Consider the following 23,215-nt stretch of genomic DNA (forward strand, 5'->3'; position numbering starts at 1 on the left):
AATTCTCCTGCTTCTATGGCAATTTCCCCTCACCTCTTCACTGGTTATTTGGCAGAGCCTTAACTGATAAGACTGTTACCTGCCATGCACTCATGGACCTTGTTTCTTGGGGCAAGCACATTCTCTATCAAGCAGGCATTACAGAAGCTCATGTGTACCATGACTTTAAAGCTGTCATGGTCATTTTCCAAGAATTCTACTTAAAACAGGAAAAAAATACAGTTCAGCTTAGGCTTTGTTTACAGTTTTATTCACATAAGGACCCAGGAGCCAAAGATTTGGTTCCAGGGGCCTCAATTAGTTCCAGGAACCTGAAAATAACAGAAGAAAAACCTGAGAACCGTTTTGCTCATCATTTCCCCACCACGCAGAGCAGAAGAAGAACATCCTCAATGCTCCCTTCAGCGGTAGTTGGAGCTTTTGGTTTAGAGCTGTAATGTGTGACACAAAAGCTTAAAAAAAGAACCGGAAACAAGCAAAAGCCTAAAACATTTAAGGGGACATCTGGACAGGTGTCTCTAGAAACAGAGCCTGTCTTTGAAGTTAGATAATGCTGAGTCTACACAACAGCATTAACAAAATAATTTAGAACCGGAACCAGGTAAGCTACACCTCCTAACAAACTCGGTTGTTACAGTGCAGCCTTATCTTGCCAAAAGCGGGCTCCCTGGTCTTAGAGAGCCAAGACACGCGTGTGAAGGCCATAAGCAGAGCGGACACGGCCTCGCGTAGCGCCGAGGCTGGGCGGGTTTGCCCTGGGCAGTGCTGGGAGCAGGCTCCCTGCAGCGGGACCAGCGGGGAGAGGTGACCGGAGCCGTACCGGTGTGCTGCTATTCCTCATCGTCCGGGGGAATGCCGAGCTCCTCGTCCGTCCAGGCCGAAGCGTCGGGATACGGGAAGTGTCCCTGCGAGAGAGGCCCGTCAGAGGTGTCCGACCTGCCCGGCCCGCGCCCCCCGCCCCCGGCCGCGCCGGCCTCACCAGCACCATGTCCGAGTTGTGCCAGAACTGCCAGAGGATCCAGAACCACATGAAGCCGGTGAGCGCCTCGCCTCGGATCACCTGCGCCCGCGTCAGCTCCGGGAACTGCCGGTACCGCGGCGGGATGTGCACCCCGCCGCCCGCGCTGCAACACAGCACGGCCCCGCCTCACTCCGGGCCCCGCCGGTCCCGGCCCGCCCGCCTGCCCCGCTGCCCGGCCCGCCCCGCTCACCGCCGCCGCCCGGGCACGGCGGCCCCGGTCCGCAGCAGCCGCCCCGCCGCTCGGCCCAGCGCCGCCACCACCATGGCCGTGCCCAATGTCACCCGCACCGCCCAGCAACGGCCCCGGCGATTGGCGCGGCCGCCGCCTTCCGGGGCGGGGACAGCCCGCGGCACCGGGGTATCCCGGGAAACAGAGAGCACGGGGCTCGGAGGTATTCCGGGATTGGAGACAGCCCGCGGCACCGGGGTATCCCGGGAAACGGAGAGAGCCCAGGGCTCGGGGGTATCCCGGGAAAGGAGCTGGCCCGGGGCACGGAAGGGTCCTGGCGCCGGGGGACAGCACGCACTGCCCCCGCACATCTGCCCCTCACTCCCCTCAGCACTTGGGAGCGCCGGGGCGGCACCACGGGCGAGTTTTCCGTGAGTTCTCCCTAAAGCTGGCGTCGCCCACGGGGGGCGCAGAGCGGGGCGAGCTCCCCAGCCCGGCCGCTGCTTTTTGGAGGGGCGGGGCGAGAAGGTGGCTCCAGCTGATGGTGTTTAAGGGGCAGAAGGAGCAGCGCTTCCCGATGTCCAAGCCGGGGCAGCCCGGCAGTCCAGCCCAAGCAGTCCGGTGGTGGGGCACGGGAGGTGTCCCAGTGGGGCCGGGATGCGGGGCTCTCCTTCAGGGCCGGCATGCGGGACTCACCGGCAGGAGCGGGATGTGGGACTCGCCCTCAGGGCCGGGACGCGGGGCTCTCCCTCGGGGCCGGGATGCGGGGCTCTCCCTCAGGGCCGGCATGCGGGACTCACCGGCAGGAGCGGGATGCGGGGCTCCCCCTCAGGGCCGGGACGCGGGACTCGCCCTCGGGGCCGGGCTGTCCCGGAGGAAGCCGCTGGTGCGGAGCCTCTTCCCGCTCTCTGGGCCGGCAGCCGGAGCGGGAACACAGGGATGATCCCTCGGCATAGAATAGCCAGTACAGAATTCCCACCTGAGCATCTGAGAGAGTTTTGTTCTTCTCTCCCGTTTTCCCTCTCCCACAGGTGTTACAGTGGTGTGCCGGCCTGTCTATTGCTCGCTCAGCAGTGTTCCTGGAGCTGAGCCCGGTTTCAGTCGCGGCGCTTTGAGGAGGATGGAAAACCCAGCCCGCCAGTGGGTGGATCTGTTCACCGGTATATGGCAGAGCAAGGGCTGGAGGAATTGTGCCAACTTCTTGTGGAGAACCCATTGCATCCAGTAACGCATATTGGTATGCCTTATGGGACACTGAGGTGATCACAAAAGAAGCAAGCAAAAAATAATGGAGAAAGTACCTACACTATCAGGAGGGTCCCTTCAAGGAATGCAACACACCCCTACTCCTCCTGACAAGGTATGATGCCAATGTAAGATTAATCCACACTTGTAGTTCCTCCTGAATCTTTATTGGATAACACTCCACAAAGAACTGGAGAAGACTTTCTGTGACCCTCCTGAAGGTATTTTAAATAAGCAATAATACCTTCTCCATTTGTTAACACCCCGAACACCTAACATCCTCAGCTGAAGCAGCAGTGGATAGCCTTGCAGTTAAGGAATTTTAATTTCCCTGCTCCTCTGAGCCATTTTCAGCAGCAGTTTACAAGGAATAGCAGCAAACTTTTCAGCCAGTTTTTACTTACGATGTGCAACATGTTCCAACCCTGCAATGTGCTCCATACTGAGTTTATGTTTTTCCATAAAAGCTGAATGATGTGATACAAAGTTCATCATTTTATTGCCAGCTTTGCCTTCCAACTGCCTTGTATTTTGTCCTTGTGCCTTGGAGTCCCTGGCGTTCTGTTGTCCTTGTGTCCTTGTTTCAAGCATCCCATGTTTCCCATCTCATTCAGGCCAGATGTCTCCACTGCTGGCTTTGACCTGTAGAGGCAAATTTGTCCCCCTAGATTGAGCTCCCACTTTCTTCACTCTGCCTTGACTTCAGGTCCTTTCATTGACCTTTCAGCTTTGTTTGCCAGGGGGCTTGGAAGCTGTGTCAGCAGCAGCAGTGCACATGTGGCCACTGGCTGCCCACCCCTGCTACACACCCAGCTGCTGAATAGAAACCAGGTGCAAGGGGGGTTTATCATATACTTCTTCAGGTTTTTTTTTTTTAATGTTCCTCCTTTTCAAACTTTTTTTCAAAATCAAAACCATTTGTGATGAATTTACAGATAAGCAGCATAGTACCATAAGACATGGAGGAAGAATTATGAAGAGAAGTAATAAACTGAAAGTAAATTTCAACTTTGTAGACAATATTCCTGTTTAATGATTTAAATGTTCAAAAATCATGCTCATTTTCTGTTTCCATCTTCTCCTCCCCCTTCCAGGTAAGCTCCACATCCATCCCACATGTCCAGTGCTGCCACACAGCTAATAAAGATTCCTGTAGCTCTCTGCTGCCAAGATGTCCAGTAACACAGTAAGCTCATAATCTATAGGTGGGTCACTGGAAAAGCAGAGAAGGAAAAGCTGGGAAATAAGGACAGTTATTGCAGGGTGGGGGTTTTGTCCCATGTTGATTTAATTTGTTTGCACTGCAGTAAGTTGCAGTGTCTGTTGCTGAGCTTTCCATTAATTCTTGTATTTTCATTTTCCACAGCTGTCATGTCTGTGCCTGGAACCCAGGTCCCTTTTGCATGCCCTTGATACCCTCAGCCAAAAGGAATTTCAGGGGTTTGTCCCTGGAGGCTTCCCGTGTGCTGAGGGGGGCTCGTGTGCTGGCCAGGAGAGAAACTGATGGCTGTTACTACCTGGGCCACATTGTCCAGGAGGTGGAGGTAACTCTTGATTGGGAACATGGCTGGAAGAGCATGTATGGGTTTTTTTCTTCTGTTTTTCCCATAGTCACCCTTGCTGTGGGTTGCCCCTCCAGTGTTACAGTGCATGCCTAGCCACTGCTGCCTCCCACACCCTGTTTTCTTCTGTTGCCTGGGGCTGTCTGGCTGTTTGCTGTGAGGAGTCCTGCAAGTAAGAACAGCCTGGAGACCAATCTGGTTTTGTAGTTATAATGAGTTTTTATTCAGAGACAGACAAAACAGGTCCCTTATCCCTACTGTCTGCTTTTGCCCAGCCTAGCAGCAGAGTTAGTTAGCAAAAGAGCAGCTAGTAATCCAAAATGTTTGTCTCCAGGGTCCACTTCCTCTTTACCAAACTGAGAGCTTTCCTCATTCTTTTCCATCTGTGTTTCTGGGAATTGTGAGATGATTTTGGATGCCAGACAGAAAATCCCCCCTGCAGGTGTTTTGTTAAAATCCAGTTCATTTTGCAGGTTAGTTAAATAAATTTTGGTGCTAATATAGGTGAGGATGTGTGTGAGCTTCAGTGTGGGGTAGAACAGACTGGGACAGCTACAGGCACAAGTGACATCAGTTGGAGCTGATTTCTGTATTATTTGTGTATTATTTGTGTAAGTGCACTCAGAGATCTGCAGAGAAGGCTGAGATTCTGGCAGTAGATCTTGCCCTCACTTGCTGCTGAAGGTTCCAATTAAAGTATTTAAATTTATGACAGTTGTGGCTTTTTACTGCTTTGTTACCCTTCTGTTTGCTGAATGATTGTTTTTTATCCTTCTGATTGTGGTGAACTGCATCATACACAGTTTCTTTTGGCTGCTCTTTTTCCTGTGGGAGGCTTTCCTGGTAGATTCTGCCTTAGCCTGCTGATTGTGTTCTTACTAAAATCTAACTCCAAAGTGAAAGGAGGAAAAAACCTGTCAGCCCTTAAGCCCCAGCTTTTTATTTACTTTTGAAGGGGTATGGACACAGTACAGTGAAACCCTGGTAGAAGAGGAAAGCTGCATTCCCAGATCACTTTCCACTTCCTGGGATTTCTGCCTCTTCCCTCTTAGCACTTAAGCTTTGCTGTTAACTGCACCTTGCAGACTGCCTTGCACACCACATGTTTTCCTCTTGCAGGGCTCCAGGGAAGGCTTTTTAGTTGAGTTTGAGCAAAGTGGGGCTCTGAAGGGCAGGGCCCAGCGAGGCCAGCAGGAAACGCCGCTCTGTGACATTGTGCACTACGAGGACGCCCGGCGACAGCCTCTTGCTCCAGGGGACAGGGTCTTGGCACCATGGGAGGCTCCAGCCAAACGTTTTGGCCCTGGCACTGTGCTGAGGGTTGTGGAGAACACAGAGGCACCTTTAGGTACCTGCTTTGGCTGTTTTGGTTTTCTTAGCATCACTGGACTTGCCATGGGAGGTGGTCACTGCAGGGAAGAGATCAAGCTCCAGCATGGAAAATTTACCTCCTGCTGCTTGGGTTCTCTTCATTCTGTTTTTATTGTTGGCACTAAGCCACCTTTTCAGGGTCAGAATTATTGCAGATCACAGAATTTGCCTTTGCTTGGTTCTGTGGGTCAAAACTTCCTAAGAAGTTTGGGGTTTGGGATAGCATCCTGCCAACACAAGTCAAAAACCATTCCTGATCCTCCTGAGGGTTGCCTGATTATCTGTTAGTCTGCTTTTCTGCTATTTCAGGGTAAAATCTCACCTGCTGTGGCAAGTGAGATTTTTTCATATCTGCTGTCTCCTTGCAGGAAATTCAGGAAAAAGTCAGGTTTTAAACCTGTAAAGAATAAAATCATGGAAATTGTTACAGAAACACAAGTCATTACTTTTACCTCCTGCTCTCTATGAGATAAATCACACAGATTGACATGCTGCTAATCCATTACTTGCCTTTTTTTTTTTTTTTTTTTCCCAATATGCACAGCACACAATGAGAGGGGAGTGCTTGTGAGTTTCTGGAATGGGCAGACTAAGGAGGTGTCTTCTGCCCAAGCTCTGCGCATTCCCCTGGCCCTGAGCGAACGCATCATCCTGGAGCTGCAGATGCCCTTAGCAGCCAGGCAGATGGTGGTGGATTCAAGCTTGGATTACCCTTACCTGGTGGCACCAGGTTACAGAGCCTCAGGGCACTACACACAGGGTCACCTGGGCCTGGGCTGCTGCCCAGAGGTTCTGTATTCCACTCATCCCTGTGCAAAGTGCAGCTGGGGATGCACCTCGCTTCCCCAGGGCTGCCTTGGAGCCTGGGAACACACACAGCCTGCAGAGTGCAAAGTGCAGCAGGAAAGCACCTTCAGCCCCAGAGCAAGCCTGACTGAAGAAAAGCTCAGCAAGAAAACAGAACAGAAACTGTCTGAATTGAGGATTGCTTCTTCAAAAAGTGTTTCCAGAGAGGAAGAGAAAAAGGAAGAGAAGAGATTAGAGACAGAAAACATTCCAGATGTTAGGTCCTGTTTGGAAGAGGACCATGAGGTTATAGAAACTGAGAAGGTAAATAATGGTTCACCCTGGTTCTTCTGTTAATAAATGGTCTCCTATTTGTGTAATTATCTGCTTTGCTACTGCAAGTTTACTACCCTAGATGCCAAGCTAGAGGTTTAAGGCCTGCTCCTTATGCCTTCCTGCTGAAGAATGGGGAGACTTTGCACTGCCTTCCTTTGACTGGGGTCAGGTCATTGTCAATAATCTGTCATTGTCCCTGACTGGAAAAGGCTTCCAGAACCTCTTCCCTGGATGCAGAATATGACATTCTGCTTCTGTATGAGGGAGGTAAAGGCAAAAAAAGGAAAAGTGTCAGAAGACTTGACACTGGATAGGGATTACATTAGGGATTGTTCCCTACCAAGGCAGTCTCTTGCATGATTCTTATAACATACTTCACCCTGTTAGAGGTGTCCCCTCTCCCAGTCAAGGACCACAAGAGACTTATTTAGTCCTCAGCAGCTGATTTGGTGCTTGTGAGCAGGGCACTGGGTGAGGATCAGTAAGGAGGAGGTTCATGTGCACCAGCTACTGCCACACTTACCTCCATTGCTCTGCAAGGGTTAGAATACAAATTCTGGCACATGCCAGGAGCAGGCCTGTCTTTCAGAATTCATTTTTTCTTCATTCTCTCTTAAACTTCAGTTACAACTTAAGATCTTATGCTGTAAACTCATTAAATAAACCTATTCTTTTCCTTATCAGGTCTGGATTATGGTTGCATTTCTTGTTCTTTCTAGGCCCCTCAGAGGGAGATGGCTCGTGCTGTGGTGGATGCTGCTGTCAACACAGACAGCTGGTTAATGGAGACAGATCACAAGGAGGAAGCAGAGAGCAGACAGCAGGATGCTGAAACTGAAGCTAATTTTGAACATGAGCATGGTATTGAAACTGTAACTCTTTTACCCTAACATAAGACTTAGCACATAATATCAGTGCAGGATGGCATCATGTAAAAGATCTGTCACCATAATTCTTGGTGCTTTACAAAGAAATACCATAATGCCATCTTTATATATAGGTATTAATGGTGCTATGGCTTGAGAAATTATTCATCTTCTCTCAAAGTGAAAGAATTTTCAGATGGAACTTGAGATTTTTTGGTTTTTACAGCTCAGCTACTGCAGTAGCAGCTTTTGGGGGTTTTTAACCTATATCATAGAGCTCAGTATAAATAAAAAATTCCTTACTTTCAAAATTAATCTTTAACACTAACAGTAACTGTGTATAGCAACAAAATTTCACCAGGACTTTTCTGCAAAACAATATTCTTATCTGTGCTGAAAAGTATTGTTTTATAATGTCACTGAGTGGAATTTTGTTCCTTGAACAGCCAAAAGGGACTGGATCATGATTTTGATCCATTTGTTGCTGTTCTCAGCTTTGTGACAATTGCAGACATCTAAGAGAGGATCTGAAAGCCTGAAGCTTTCTTTGTTATTGCTTTGTGACACTGCTGGAAGAGGGAGAATGAAAAGTCAAACAGAAGTGCACATTGCTCCCAGCTGGTGTTCCAGCACCATTCCATGCAGCAGCTGCCACTCAGGGCTGCCCTGTCCTTAGCAGGAAGGTGTGAGCAAACTCTGCTCCTGTTCTCACTTACCCAAAAGCTCTGTTAGCAGGGCTTTTGCCATGTTAATGTCTCCTGTCTCTCAGCAGGATGTGAGCTCAGGCATTGCCCTATCAAAAGCTTTATCATTTTTACTCAGAGCAGTTCATGCCAGCCTGTGAGATAAACAATCCTTTAGCCTGAGTAGCTGTAAGAAGCACCAGGCAAAACTCAGTTTCCCAGGCCAAACCTCTAGCCTAAATGCAATGGCAAGCTTGTTTCTGAAAAGCTGGAACCTCTTTTGTGAAGACTAAAAACTGTCCCACTTCCTTATAGAAAAATGTTATCGAATCCTTGCTTGAATATATTTCATATGAGCAGACCTTTTGTTCTTTTAATTTGATTTCTTTTTATAAGCTTCCCATATTCTCATATGTCCTTGCCCTATTTATTTGAAAGGCTTTTTTGAGTCCAGAGAGGCAGATGCTCCAGTCCAGCATTCCCAGAAGAGCCCTTCCATGGGAAGCAGTGCTTTGGTTCCTTTCAGGTGCCAGAGCTTCTTTGCCCAGGTGAATCAGTCACTGGAGAAAGACAGCCTGACCATCAGATCAGCTCTTTGTGGGCAGAGCCCCCACAGTGCCACCCCCCTGCTGGCTGGGAGAGCCACACATCTCCCAAAGCTTCTGAAGGACAAAAGCATCACAGTGAGTATTGAGGTTTAGTTCTTAGGATGAGGAGATTTGTTTATGTCATGTGAGAATGTTCTCTCCTTTGATCTTCCATGAAGGTTTTTGCTGCAACAGGAATTATGCCTGTGTAGAATAATGGTTATGCATAAATAGAAATTTAAGGACTCCACTTGGGAGCCCACATTGTGCAGGACAGGGCACTTGTGGTTTTTTTGCTCAGCACTTTTGGCAGAGTGTTTTTGTATGTTAGATCTAATCCCTTCTAAATAAGCTTCTCAGCCAGCTCTACTAGATAGTAAAAAAAAAAAAAAAAACCTCCTCTTTTACAGATACTGAAAGCAAAAAAGAGAAAGTTTAGGCAGGCATCTGAGGCCCACAGCAAAGAGTGCATGTTAGGGCAGGGGTGGAACTGGAAGTCTCCTGATCCTTAGGGTGGTACTTTACCTGCTGGAAAACATCATTTGTTCACCTCCCACCTACAAAACACCTTTGATTCTTTCTTTGATCTCTCCTTGTGTGTGTCATTAAACACTCCCACGAGGTACATTTTTTTGCTAAGAATAGTAATACACTGGAGAACAAAGCTGTTTACAGCCCCTGGGAAGCCTTACAGATCAATGTGTTAAGAGAAACCAGTCAAAAGGCTGTGTAAGACTGGCAGGAACATTATTTGAAAGTCCTGTAGTGTTTTCCAGCTTGTGGTATTTGAGTTGTCCCCAGGAAAACCCTTGAAGGAGACATTCTGTTTGCAGAGGAGCAGCTGATGGCAGAAACATGCTGACTGCACTTGGGAATAGGAGGATGGAAGATGCATTTGACAGAGGGAAATATTTTGGGAGAGCTCTGTTCCAGCTCCACACAGTTCTAGCAATGTAAACTGGAATACATGTCTAAAGGTCTGGTGGTGTTTGCTTGCACTTCCCTCATAAAGGGCACTGTAAGGAGTACAAAAACCAATAAATATTTCACTATGGCTGTGAAGAGAGGCCTTGTGGGTGCTCCTTCATCTCTGTGCATGGCACAGTGTATTTAAAAACACAGATCAGCAGCACTACAGCATTGAAATGAAGCTACTGCTGAAGAAACACAAAGACTGCTTGAACATGGGTAGAAATCTCAGACAACAAAAGGTGAAGAGTTGGAATACCTGCAGAGAATTCAGGAGTGTTCTGGGTTTGGCCAGATGGGGGCAGGTATTTCTCTTGCTAATAAAATCTAGTAAGGAATTTATAATGTTTTATGGTCAGAACCTGGATTTTCCATCCAAACTAGAAATTGATCCAAAAACTGGGGAGTTTTAAGCACTGGCTCAACACAGAACAGGACAACCTACTGACCTGTGGAGAACTCTTAGGACTGGATTTTCAGGCACCTGTTTGTTGATTAAGCCTATTGTTTTCTACAGGTTTTAGCATCATCCTCAGTACTTTTATGGATGGGAATCAACACTACAGTATTTGTGAGCCTTTGTAGCTTCTAGGCCTCAGGAGTGGCATTAAAACTGGGCTGTTCTGGTTTTGTGTGCATTAGAAAAATACACTGCTGGGACTAAGGGTTCAGTTTGCATTTTATCTCACAGAAATCAATCCCTAGTGGTGCATCTCAGAAGAGGTGGAAGGAGCTGGACTTCAGCAGAGCCAAGATTGAGCACAGAAGGTGGCAAGAGGAACAGAGGCAGCTGAAGAGGGAGCAGCAGCAAGAGGCAGATGGCAGGGACAGCCAGAGGTGATGCTGGGCACTGCCTGCTTTTTGTGCTAGAGGTTGGAAGGTTGGTAACATCTGCTCCCTGCTGCTCTCCTTCAGCCCCTGCACATCCCACCTGGTGCTTTTTGCTGGGCTCTGCACAGGGGTCACAGTGGATCCCTGCTGGGAATGCAGTTGGTGCTGGAGGTGTGAGGGGTGGGTACACAGCATTATCTGCAAGGGCAAATTCCCTTCAGTCCTGCTCTCAGGCCAAAAGTGCTGACATCAGACCCAGCCTGTTTGGGGCTTTTGCTACCTCTGTTCTGGACACAGGTTTAATCCTCATAACCTAACAAAGAGTCCTGGAATGTTAACTGAACACAGATTGCCAAAATATCTGCTTTGTGTCTTATGCACTTTCTTTTTTATTGCTCTTTCTTTATGAGAAATTTGAGAAATTTTGTTTTGGAAACAGGCAGCGATTGCATCAGAGAACATTGCAAGGGCTGGAGAAACAGCTGGAGCACAAAGAGAGAGCTTTGCAGCACATGGCACTGCTCCAGGCTGCTGGGGCTGAGAGGAGCAGGAAGGAATCCTGCTTTCCAGAGGAGGAGGAGGAGGAGAGGAAGGCAAGGCAGAGGCTTCAGCTCCGAAAGACGCAGCGTTTGCAGAGAGAGGAGCTGCAGGCAGAAAGCAACAACAGGAGCTGGGAACAAGAGAAAGAAAGGCTGGTAAGGGCAGTTCCAGATGTTATTTTCTTCTTCTGCCATGTTTCCAGCAGTGGAAGTGTATATACAAATATCTGAAGTATTTGTATATTTCACCTGTTTTACATGCAGTATAACTGTATCATTTAGAGATAAAAAGGGGTAACCTTTTTTGGCATGTGTATAAAGATGAAAAGTGGAAAGTAAAATTCCTTATCTCTGCCACAAAAGAAGTCTTTCTGCATGCAAGAAATTAATTTCCATGGATTATATCCATTTCTGACTAATGAGAATCATAGTACTGTAGGATGATCTGGATTGTGTTCATCTAGTCCCGACTCCCCTGCCATGGGCAGGGACACCTTCCACTAGACCAGACTGCTCAGAACCCTCAGAACCCCCTGTCCAGCCTGCCAGGGATGGGGCATCCACAGCTTCTCTGGGCAACCTGTGCCAGTGCCTCTCCATCCCCACAGGAAAGAATTTATTGCTAATATCTGATCTAAATCTACTCTTTTTCAGTTTAAAGCCATTACCCCTTGTCCCATCACTCCACACCTTGTAAAAAGTCCCTCTCCAGCTTTAGGCAATGGAAGGTGCTCCAAGAGCTCCCCAGAGCCTTCTCTTCCCCAGGCTGAACAAGCCCAGCTCTCAGCCTGGCTCTATACAGAGGTGCTCCAGCCCTCTGAACATCTTTGTGATCCTCCTCTGGACTCACTCCAGCGGATCCATGTCCATGCTGGAGGCCCCAGAGCTGGGCAGAGATGAAGAGTGAGGATGAAATTTGGCATGAAGGCTGCCTGTACCGTTTTGAATGTCTTTGTGTAGGAGTTGCTGAGGAGCAGAATGCAGTCACGGCAGGAAGTGCTGGAACAAGAATCCCAGGAGCAGGACAAACAGCAAAACCAGCACCAGGCTGCCAAAGTGAGAGTGTTCCAGAGGAGAGAGAGTTCTCATCTGAAGATGGAGAAAGAAGGCCAGAAGCTCCGTGCTCTCCAGCAGTACCTCAGGGAACAGAAGCTCCTGCTGCTCCGGGCATCCCTGCTGGAGTAAGGAAGCTGCACAGAGGGTGAGCAGGGCCTGCTGTGGCACCTGTGAGTCAGTGTGCCAGAGCAGAGTGTGACAGGTGGCATTTGGATTCCTGGAGAGGTCTCTAATCTCCCTTTCACTGCAGCCAGAGTGCACTTCCACTGCTCTGTCCTTCACCTGCCTTTCTCCCTGAGAGGGAGCAGCGGGGCACATCTAGAGGCACTTTCTGCATCACAAAGGAGGGGTTTTAGTGCATTGCACTGTGGGGAGTGGAGGTGCCCAAGGAGAGGAGGAGGAGGTTAAGCTTGTCACATCCTGAAGTGTTCCCTCATCCTCACTTCATCTGAGGTACAGAATTCCCTGTGGCTGTGCCACAGGAAATGCACTGATCAGCTCTGGGTAACCAGAAATTTCAGCCAGGTATTTAGGGAAGGAGAATGGACATGGCACAATTTATTTGCTGAAACAGCCAGAGCTATATGGAAATATCTTTATTTTACAAAGAATTATGCTAAATTACAATGTATGTAAATATATGATCATATATATGATCAGCTCTGGGTAACCAGAAATTTCAGAGGGGTATTTAGGAAAGGAGAATGGGGCATAGCACAATTTATTTGCTGAAACAGTCAGAGATATATGGAAATATCCTTATTTTACACAGAGTTATGCTGAAATGAATACAATATATGTGATACCTTATTTCAAGTAATGCCTAGAACCAAACTAGATACAAAATTTAAATTTGGCCTGACATTCTGTATACACTTAGAAACATGCTACACATTTTCTGGCACATTATAAAAATTTATGCCTCCTTCTAGAATATAGCAACAGTGATAATGGCAGTTTCTTAAAAAAAAAAACAAAGAAAAAAGTAAAATGAAGAAAACTTGTAAAAGGGAGCTCCTTTGAAATCCTGCCAAATCTGAATGGCCAGCAGTTGCCAAGCAGTGTCAGACTGCATTCCTCCAGGGATAATAGAGAGGCTATGCCTTCAGCTTTTCCCTAAAAAGACCAAGTTAGGTCTCTCATCCAGATGTTTACAAACTATTCTGAGACCTTAATAGCTAAAATGGGTATTTTTAAACTTTAGGATCCATAATGTACATGCGTGAGCCATCCTAAGATTTTTGCTTAAAGGAAAAGAAAGGGGAAAGATGAACTTAAATAGAAGGTGAAGGCTTTAACAAACAAAATGTTAAGGTCTGAAAAAAATGTAACTTGCTTCAGATTATGGAAACTACGTGTGAGGCACAGTTTTGTATTTTAGACCTGAAATCCCATCATTTGGAACAGTTTCCACTCTGTTGAGTGTCTGGGAAAGTTGGCTGGAATTTGCTCAGCAGGAACATGGATGGCTGTGCCCCAGACCTGGCACACACCCTGCTGAGGGAACGTGGGTGCTGCTGGCACATGGAGATTTTCTTCAGGGTAATGTTTGGGGGGTTTGCTGGCTTCTCCTCTTGTTTGAGTTCTCTTTTACATAAAATCTTGTGCTGGTTAGGACGATGCTCTGCCTGCTTATGACTCTTAACTAGAGTTAAAGAAACAAGCCTAAAACTTACAAGGTGTTAAATTCTGCTCCTGCTTTTATCCTTATGCACTTGGAAATGGAATATGCAGTGATTAAAGGAAAGTATATGAAATATACTGAGCTGAATCTAAACTTATTTTTCAGACTTCATTTATATGCTATCAATCATTGCTTTATAATCACCATAAAACAGCAGATTGTCTGCTTATGCACTTTCTCTTCATTGCTTAACCACCTGAGAAGACACTACTGCAGAGACCCTGCTCTACTGCTATTTCACACAGGGTAGGTCTGGGAATATATTCAGTACCTCATTATTTCCAATCATTCATAGACTGTATTTCTCACTATTAAAATGCAGCCATAAAATCATTTTAATACTGCTATTAAAATAATTGACTGTAAATGCCACGTGTAATCCAGCTCTTCTGCTAGCTTTATTTGATTTTAAACATTTGCAGTGTGGTTTTGATCCATCAGGAAAATCCTTGGGCTCTGGTTTGAAACCTGCTGGGAAAAAAACCCCTAAGTATCTGCATATCAGTTAAGGTTTTGAGTAGAGTGGGAAGCACCAGCAAGGGTAGTAGAGAAAATCACACAGAGCAGAACAAAGAAACCTCTTAAGTTTCAGAAACAGAAAAATTAAGACCAGGACAAATATTCCCAGAAGTTGTTTTTTATTATGGAATTAGGTTTTTCTGCCTAGGTAGATATTTTATTATGCTGTTTATAATTCAAACTCCTATCTTAATGTACTAGAGTACAGAAGTTTGAGAAAAAATTTAAATGGTCTGGTTTTGTCATCCAAAATGACTAAGAGCAGACCACTACATGCAGGATGTTAGGACACTTCTACAATAAAAGTAGAAGTTAAAAGTACAAAAGACAAACAGGTTTATTGGCCTTCTTCAGCCTGAATGTGCTGCTTAGATGCTAGAACATAATTTCTCATACCACAGTGCAGGTAAGTCAGTAAATTAAATATTTAACCTGATGTATTTTAAAACAGACTTGATCAGTTAACATCTTTCTGAAGATGCTTTTAAAAACTACCAGAGCACATTAGCTCTTAGACCTATGCAGTGAGTGGGAAATGTCCAATTGTGCAAATTCTTCCTGCTTTCTGGAATAGACCTTCTGATCATGCCATGCTTGGCTGAAATGACTGCAGGCAGCGTTAGTGGAGAGCAGCCACATCCCTGGGGTACCTGTGACTTCTCACCTTCAGCCTCCTCCGTGGCAGCTCCCAGGCAGCACAGCACAGGGAAATCCCCACCACAGGGAGAGGGCAGCAGCCACAGGAGTCTAGCTGAGGGCAGAAGCTGCAGTTCTGATGAGCAGTGGCTTGGCTGCCTCCAGGATGTCCAGTTCAGGGTCCAGTGAACGTCCCAGTCCTTCCAGAACCATGATGGCAAAGATGATGGAAGCAAAATTGCTCTCGAGCTTCACCTGGAACCACAACACACTGGATGGACTCAGTGGATATTATTGTCTTCTGTACCCCTTCAACCAAGGTACCAGCTCTGCCTAAGCTGGGAGGGAAGGGAAAAGGCTGGGGAGCATTTGCACACCTGGAACTATAATGCAACTCCACCAGTTGGACTGTGGCTCACAACCCCAGTTCAAGCCACCACAGGTCTTTTGATTTCCAAAGTTGTTTGCAGCTGTGGAAATTTGTCCCCCAAATAATCAGTTATAAGGAGGTATCTATAGTCTAAGGGACTATAAAAAAGGTAGGAAAAACTATGTGTTACGAAAATACTCCTTTTAGTATCAACCATTATATGAAGTATTGAGACAAAAAAAAAACCAAAAACACCCACCCCAAAAAAACCAAAACAGAAATTGGGCTTGGCAGAGTGCATATAAGACCTGAGAAACAGCATGCCTGCAACACTTGGATGCATTCCTGCTGTTCCTCTCCTTGCAGTTTGTTTCAGAAGTCAGTCCCCTTCCTTGTTAGCCCCTTGTGTGCTCCCAGCAGTTCTCCCTCCCCAGATGAACTTCCAGCTATTAAAGGCAGACAGGGACAGGACCTCACCTTATGGGTCATCAGTAGTTTGAAGACACTGGAGAGGAGATTTCCCACCTGAAGCTGCAATACATAAGGAGAATTTTAACAGCTGATCAAAAAACCTTTTTTGTTTCAGTTTTCAGTGCTGAACTGCAGGTAAGTGGGACTGTGACAGGGTGCACTTGCCTTGCCCAGGGCAATGGTGTTCCCCCGGACCTTGGTCACAAGCTCTGCCATCTCAGCCTTGAAGCGCTCGATGTCCTGGCACTGGTTGGCACGGGCATGGTGCAGGATCAGCTCTGCCACCCTCTCCCCCTGAGAAAAAACAGCACAACCAGGACCTGGTCACTGGTGACTTGCAATGAGATGCTTGCAGTTCTTGCTTTTGTTAGCTGAGAGGTGTCCCTGGCAGCACAGGATGGGCCTGGACACAGGTTTAGCAGGGATTCTTTGGCAAGCTTCAGCAGACCGAGACAGAACGTGTCCCTCTTGAGCTGTGTTAGTGAGCCCTTCACCCTGCAGCTGAGGGACAGCAACAGGCAAGTGGGAGCACAATGCTTGTTCCAGAATGAACAGGAGACACCAGCACTGGGTTCTTCAGTCCATCTGACAGTGAGTTTCAAGGGGGGAGGAGGATAATGTAGTTCTCCTCACATGGAGGAGCCCAGCAGAGGTCAGACCCCTCCACACACCTGTTTTCCTTCCTCTCCTCTATAGATGGTGACACAACAGCAGAATGGAGGAAGGCATATGGGCCTTGCAGCAGCAAGGCTGCAGAGAGGAACATGTGGGGCAGATCAAGATGTGAACCCATTCCCCCCTCTTCTGTAGCAAAACCTGAGAGCTCCTGCAACAGGGGCTCCCAGGCAGTCCTAACTTGCAGCAGAAGTACTCCTAACCAGGAAGGGGCAGCCAATACTTCCCATTTAGCACCTCCTAGTTCCTGGGGCACTGAAATTGCTCCACTCTGGCAGCCTCCTTGCTGCAGCTGAACAACTTATCCCTGTGTTTGGGGATACGATGCTAGCAAGGCTCCTTTCAAGGGCAAATAGAAAACTGTCACTTTGGCCATCAGATTGCACAGCCACCTCCCTTCCCCAGCCAGCCCCATGCTGGAGAGGGGCCTCACCTGTCCCTGGACCACAGCCGTGAACACGGCGCGGAAGTTCTGCATGTCGGCGCTCTGCAGCTCCGCCACGATCCCTGCGTCCAGCAGCACCAGGCACAGCTGCTGCAGGGCTGGCTGCACCTCCAGCACCTGGCTGTCACACAGCTCTGGGCGGGCGCTGCCCTGAACCAGGATGTTCCCGGGATGCAGGTCGGCGTGGACAAAGTTGTCAACGAAGATCTGGAGGACAGGTAATTGTGAGAGCAGCTCGTTCCAAGCAAACCTGGTGATGCCAAAAGCCCCCAGGCAAAGGGCAGAGGGTTGTCTGTGGTCTGTTCTCTGTCATTACCAGTGATGGGGCAGCACCACAGCAGGTGGCTTCTGCTGGAGACCAGCTCGGGTACTCGGGAAGTCAGCAGAGCTGTGTGAAGCAATCCAGTGTTTGCTAGAGGTCAGGTAGGACAGCCAGGAGTCCCAGCAGGGAATGGCACTGCCCTTTGGCAATTTGCCCTAAACTGGGGCACACTGGTGGGCCTTAGCAAAGGGCAATGCAGTAAGAATAGGCTGTTTGCCATTCAGTGACAAAGGTTACAGTGAATGGGTACGTTTGTCTAGTGCACGACACCACCCACATTACAACTCTATTGAAATGTAAGGAAAACAAGAGAAGAGGAAATAAATCTCTGTAGCTCTTCTCTGACTCTGCTAGCAGTTAGCACCAAAAAGGACTGGCAAGGGAACAAGAACCAAACAGTACTTCCCCTGCCCCAATCCTCCTGCTGACCTGGGACTGCAGGACTTCCTGCCCCAAGGAGATTAGCTTTGTATTTCATGGATTTCTCCTATCAATTTGTTCAACTGCCATGTAAATAATTAGAGCTGTGTGAAAAAATATGGTTTTGCTGTTGCCTGAAAAAAATTACTTCTGCCTATGTTAGGTCCTCCTTATTGAGAAACCCTACACAATAGATCCATATTCATTCTCGTGCACTCATGACTGCATAATGTCTGACATAAGCTACTCATCTTTCTGCTTTCCAGATTTAAGAGTCCAAATTATTTCACCATTCTGGTATGGAAGCCATTCCACATGAGTAATCATCTATCTGCCTTCTTCTGCACCTCTTCTAGTTCTACTACAGCCCTTGAAACAGAGGGTCCTGGGCACCAAGGGACTAGAACTGCAGAGTACTCGAGAAAGAGGTATTTGTTTTGCTTATAGACATAAAGTTGTTTCTGCCCTCTAATTCTTTCCTACTCCTAAAATTTGAAACCAATCTTAGCATAAAACTATTCTAGTTCCAGCATTGCTGTTCTGAGTGGTAAAAGCTATTTCAGAGCCTGTCATACTACCTGGAGCCAGAACTGGAGGTTCACTATTGCCCTAGCACACTGCTGCAGTGAGCAGCAGCATTTCATCTGACATGCACTGCCCACACACTCAGTACTGTCAGGAGCCTTTGCAACTCTTCCCTGCTGGTTCTCACAGCCCCTCACAAGACACTTGTACCACCCTCTCAACACTCCTTTCCAGACTATTTGGGATTATTTCAGCCACAGAAGAACTAGATAGCCAGAAGCTGAACTTGGCTACGTTTGTAAATCTTGACTCCAGATTTAGTTCTCCCTAACAAAAAGGCAGTTTTAGAGGAGTCGATAAATTAAGAAATCAGCTCATTGTTTTCCCTCTGAGTCACATCCACAGTCTCTGCTGAGCACATGGCATTTGCTAATAATGGTGCACTTGAAGGTACTTGGGTAATAGGTGAATATTCATTAAGTGGATTAGTGGGTGTCCTGAGCAAAGGCTGACCAAGGTGCACAGGCCAGTCCTACTGTGTGCTGCCTGCAGTGGCAGAGCTCTGTGTCAGAGCCTAAGCAGGGCTGAGTCCAGCCCAGGTTTTACCCAGACTAGGTTCAGCTAGGAAGCAAATGGGTTCTCTCTTTAGCCACATTGTCTGATTATCCAAACTGAATAGCTTCTGCAGGAAAACAGCCTTCTCTTGCAGCCCCAGGCAGGTGCCTACCATCTTTAGCAGCATGTCCATGCCCATCCTGGCCAGCCTCTGCCGCAGCTCCGTGCCAATCCCCACGTGCAGGTAGCGTGAGATGGGCTCACTCTCCTGAAACAGAGACAGAGCTGGAGTCAAACACCCCCTGCATCCCACCTTCAAACATCCCACCTTCCCACCTGGGTGCCACCTTCCCCACCTGGGGAAGGTGATGATGATACCCTAGAAAGGACTTGGCAGAAAGAGCCTGTACCTAGTGTGATGGAGAACATGACAGAACCAAGGGTTTGCTCCTTGGAAAGACAGATGGTATTCCAGGGGTAGAAACACCCTTGCCAGGGTCACATGCAGGAAAACTAAGCCTGAGAGTGGCTTTGGTCTGTGACTCAAACATCCACAAGGGAAGTGAGGCAGGGATCAAAAAGTGTCAGATTGCTGAGCTCCTTGCTTTGACCCAGCACAGAGGAGAGGTGAAGCGTGGTGTTGGTTTGCAAAGCACAGGGGGCTGCACCCACTGCTAGTCTGCCTGCTTTCAGGCCAAGTGATCACTTCTATACAGAGTTGTCTGCTACCTGTCTTTAGGGATGCACTGCTTGCAAACAAAAGAGTGGAAGAGACACTAAGGAAGGACATCAATCTTCTTAAGCAAATAAGAAAAAAAAGCATCCTTCTGCCTCTGATTCCTCCTTCTCAAAAAGAAACACCTCCTTGCCATGGTCTCCTTGGGGTTTTCTCACTGCTACCATTGCCCCCACACCCTGCAATTCTTACCTCAAATGTTTCCACTAGAACATCTGCTGTTACCAAGGGCCAAAGGGGAGTTGGAAACTTCACAAAATCGACATCTAGGAAATTCTGTCGGAAGCGCTCCAGATTTCTGGCTTCGTAGCGTAAGTCAATCTCAAGGGACAAACAGAAAAGCAAGTTGGAAAGGAGAATCAGCTGGGATTAGATCTTCAGGAGCCTGTGTGAGTTGCAATACTCAATACCAACAAAACCAGTCAGAAAGCCAGAATGGAAGCAAAGTAAGAGTGGTTGCAGGCTCATAGGCTCCAGATGGAAGAGGAGCAGACTGGGTAATGGATGGTGCACAGCCAGGTTCCAAACTCTGACATACTGGTGCCTTACTAGAGGCATGGTGTCTCAAAATAGACCAGGACCACGTTACATTCAAAAATACAACAAGATCCTGAACTGAATCCTATCCTGAATGGAAGCTTGCTGTCCAAACAGCAAGGCAGGCAGACAGGGTAAAAGAACTGCAGCCACAACCTCACTTGACAGAGAGGCAGCTGTAGCAGGAAGAAATTTAATGTAATTCATACAAAATAATCCACTATGCCAAGTCCAGGCCCAGGTTCTTCAGTGATCTAGTGTCTTGACACAAAGGCATCTCTCCTACTGTCTGCTACTGCTCAAGGAGGCAGGATAACCTTGCCTCACCTCCCTTGTCTGGCAGTGAGGAATACCCCAGGAATATTTCCTGTTCATTCAAAGGGAAAAAGCTACAATGAGCCTATCAGATGTTCTCCTAACTCTCAGTCTTCTGCACATCCACCCAAGCTCTGCCAAACAGGTATGAATGACCTCGAATCACATCTGACCACAGTAACAGTTCCCAGCATGGATTTACTGTGCAGAGGTTTTGGAATTGTAGAGAATAATTAAGGTTTTCAAAAGCTTGTTACAAACTTCAGACATTGCAAACTAGACACAAAAATGAAATTAGCAGATAATGGCTCATTTCATAGAAACATAAGCCTAATTAAGCCTGCAGTGAGATCTTTGTAAGTTTAACAGTAACAATGTTCCAGGAGTGTGTCTTTAGAAGACATTAGTCAATCAGGATGTTTTCAGATCTTTTTAAAAAATTGTACTGACACTATGAGTCTGATAATAATACAGAGGAGAATGTGTGGAAACATTATTTATGCCTATATATATATATATATATATCTTAGTGCTAACAAACATGACTAGTGAGTACAGACTGCAAACACATATGTAGAATTACAGAAAAAACCCACATGCCTGAGTACTTGCTTGGAGATTCTTTCCTAAGGAGAGGTGTCTCTCCAGGGTTCACCTTTCACAATGCTGCGAAAAGGACTCTGACTATAGCTAGCTAGCTGTTCAGGCTGTCCATTAGAAAACACATTCAAAGTCTAAACATTATTCTCAAAGTCTAAAAAATAATTTTAGATCTAGTAAAGATGTTTTTTTTCATTGCTTTGCTACTTTGTGAGCGCATAAGCTTTCCTAGAGTAATGTTATGTGATTTGATTAGACTAAAGAACAGAAGTAAAGAACAAGCCAGCCTTCACCTAACCAATTTTAAATGTAGTGGTGTGAACAGAGTTAGAGGCAGCCAGAGCAAGACAAAGGGCAGTTTTGTTTAGCTGGGGACCATGGCCTGGCACATACCTGCTGCATCATAAGCTTCTCAAACTCCTCCACAATCTCTGTCAAACTGAGCCACTTGAACCCGGGGAGGAGTCCAATGATGCGGCTGCCCATCTTCATGAGAAACAGATCCATCTGCACTTGGTGGACCAGCCCAGGGTGCAGCACCTGCACAAGAACCAGCAGTGGCAACATCAGCTCCCCAGACACTCCATTGCAATGAGCTCAAGTGATACATTTCAAATGTACAGAACCCAGTTTATTGGGATAGGAGGCAACCAGCTTCCCTGGCTAGTCCTCAGAAGAATTCCCATTTTGCCATTGATTAGGTCATAGAGAAACATTTTATCATTGTCAAATTCAGTGTATCAGTGCTGGAGGCTACAGTCTCACCCAAAGACATTTTGCACCACTTTCAGTCTTGCCCTGTCCCTAACTAGTATTTGAAGCTGCTCAAATATAAAGTTTCTTTAAATAAACTTTGCTGGAATGCACTTATACATTCCAGATTTCTTCATGTGAGCAGAGAAGGAGGTTTGCTGTCTGGAAGGTGCAAGCAACCTTAATGCTAATTAGTTTAATGCAAATTGGGCCCTTGGAGGCATTCCTAGTAGCCACATGCGACATCAAATCTTGAGCTCTCCGTTTGGCAAGAGCTGGGGATTGTGGCAGGCTGGAACAAAAGCACTGATAAGGGACACCAGGAGAGACAGCATCCCTCCTCGTTCTACCTGGCCCTGGCCAGCTATGCCTCTCCATGGGATGGACCTCATCCAGCACGCTCCATGTTCATACCTTTACCATTTCTGCACAGGACTTACTTTAATGGCTACAGGCACGAGATGTCTGGCTGATGACGGGTCTGCGTTCGGGAGTGGCTTGGCCCTCTGCTCCACAAGGGACATCCTACTCCCGGAACTTCCCTGGGAGCAGCCTGCAGAACTCAGTTCCTCCCTGCTCCTCTCATCCCGTATCTCCTTGCTCTTCCTCCTCCTCAGCCACCCGAGGAGGCCTCTAAAGCCTGACACTTGCCACGCTTCAAAGGCGGACCTGAGCTCCGAGCGCTGCTCCAGCTCCTGGGCCCGGGAGCCGCCGATGGCGGCGAGGTCAGCATAGGCTTTATACACCTGGGCAACGCAGCCCGAGCCCACCGGCTCCCGGCTCGGGAACTTGAGGAAGCCCGTCCAGTCCTCACCGAAGGCCTTCCTCAAGAGCTCGTCGGTGTGGCCCCAGGGGTGCGGGCTCACCTCGACGTGCAGCTTGGAGAACTCATCACAGAAGGCCTCCGAGAAGAGGTCCCTGCGGGTGCTGGCCCACTGGCCCAGCTTGACACACGTGGGGCCGGCGGCCTCGGCCGCCCTGCGCAGCAGCCGCAGCCAGCGGGCGCCCAAACCAGGCCAGAGCCGGCCCAGCGGGTAGAGCAGCAGCAGCGGCCCGAAGCGTAGCAGGAGCCCGCAGGCGCGGACACCCAGCCGCAGCACCAGCCCCAGGCGCCTCAGCAGCCCCCGGGGCGGCCGCTCCGCGCCTCGCTCCGCCGCCCACGCCGGGCCGCGCTGCCCCGGCCTCTCCTTCCAGCCGGTGCCGGCGGGCACGGCCGCGGGCACGGCCAAGGCCAGGGCGGCCCAGCGGCCGGCGCGCAGCCCGCAGCGCCCCGGGCCCGCCCGCCCGGGCAGCGCCGGCCGGAGCCGGAGCGCGGCGGCGCGCGCGAGCAGCGGGAGCGGGAGCAGCCGCGCGGCGCTGCCGGCCACCATCGCGCGCGCTCCCGCCGCCGCCAGCCCGCGCGCCCCCGGCGGGGGCAGGGGGCGGGAGGGGGGCGCGCCCAGCCAATCAGCGCCCCGGAGAGAGGCGGCGCCCCGCCCCTTAAAGGGCCAGCAGCGAGAGCCTGGCGGGAGCGCGAGTGCCGTGAGGGAGGCGCGTACCCGAGCTGTCCCCTCAGGATCGGGCTGTGCTGGACGGGGACAGGCAGGAAGGGGCCGCGCTTGGGCCGGGGCCTTCACCCCTCAGTCAGTTCT

The 23,215-nt window shown here is 48.5% G+C and overlaps 3 protein-coding genes across 12 annotated transcripts; 1 reads left to right on the forward strand and 2 right to left on the reverse strand.

Annotated features, from left to right (window-relative positions):
- Positions 1 to 228: 228 nt before the first annotated feature.
- NDUFB2 (NADH:ubiquinone oxidoreductase subunit B2) lies at positions 229 to 1,469 on the reverse strand. Of its 2 annotated transcripts, none has more exons than XM_064738128.1 (4): positions 1,212 to 1,469; positions 980 to 1,124; positions 821 to 905; positions 229 to 311 (listed from the first exon to the last, which is right to left on the reverse strand). In XM_064738128.1, the coding sequence occupies exons 1-3, from the start codon at positions 1,283 to 1,285 to the stop codon at positions 831 to 833; spliced, it is 294 nt and encodes a 97-aa protein (XP_064594198.1). In that variant the 5' UTR covers positions 1,286 to 1,469; the 3' UTR covers positions 229 to 311; positions 821 to 830. The 2 variants fall into 2 exon arrangements, with proteins under 2 accessions (XP_064594198.1, XP_064594205.1); XM_064738135.1 differs by having other exon boundaries at positions 229 to 431.
- On the forward strand, positions 1,360 to 14,008 carry LOC135461072 (trichohyalin-like). 9 transcript variants are annotated; one of them, XM_064738065.1, is made up of 11 exons: positions 1,360 to 1,413; positions 2,222 to 2,550; positions 3,530 to 3,621; positions 3,802 to 3,979; positions 5,117 to 5,345; positions 5,913 to 6,478; positions 7,210 to 7,351; positions 8,478 to 8,722; positions 10,287 to 10,432; positions 10,866 to 11,121; positions 11,926 to 14,007. In XM_064738065.1, exons 2-11 carry the CDS (start codon positions 2,479 to 2,481, stop codon positions 12,148 to 12,150), a joined length of 2,151 nt encoding a protein of 716 aa, XP_064594135.1. In that variant the 5' UTR covers positions 1,360 to 1,413; positions 2,222 to 2,478; the 3' UTR covers positions 12,151 to 14,007. The 9 variants fall into 9 exon arrangements, with proteins under 9 accessions (XP_064594135.1, XP_064594131.1, XP_064594185.1 ...); XM_064738061.1 differs by lacking the exon at positions 1,360 to 1,413 and adding an exon at positions 1,426 to 1,621; XM_064738071.1 differs by lacking the exon at positions 1,360 to 1,413 and adding an exon at positions 1,787 to 1,811.
- Positions 14,009 to 14,063: 55 nt separating this feature from the next.
- Positions 14,064 to 22,954, reverse strand: ADCK2 (aarF domain containing kinase 2). The gene is made up of 8 exons (XM_064738121.1): positions 22,025 to 22,954; positions 21,225 to 21,371; positions 19,572 to 19,700; positions 18,816 to 18,911; positions 16,810 to 17,028; positions 15,867 to 15,995; positions 15,708 to 15,761; positions 14,064 to 15,115 (listed from the first exon to the last, which is right to left on the reverse strand). The coding sequence occupies exons 1-8, from the start codon at positions 22,952 to 22,954 to the stop codon at positions 14,972 to 14,974; spliced, it is 1,848 nt and encodes a 615-aa protein (XP_064594191.1). The 3' UTR covers positions 14,064 to 14,971.
- Positions 22,955 to 23,215: the final 261 nt, after the last annotated feature.

Source organism: Zonotrichia leucophrys, chromosome 1A (genome assembly GCF_028769735.1).
Source record: "Zonotrichia leucophrys gambelii isolate GWCS_2022_RI chromosome 1A, RI_Zleu_2.0, whole genome shotgun sequence".
Lineage (NCBI taxonomy): Eukaryota > Metazoa > Chordata > Aves > Passeriformes > Passerellidae > Zonotrichia > Zonotrichia leucophrys.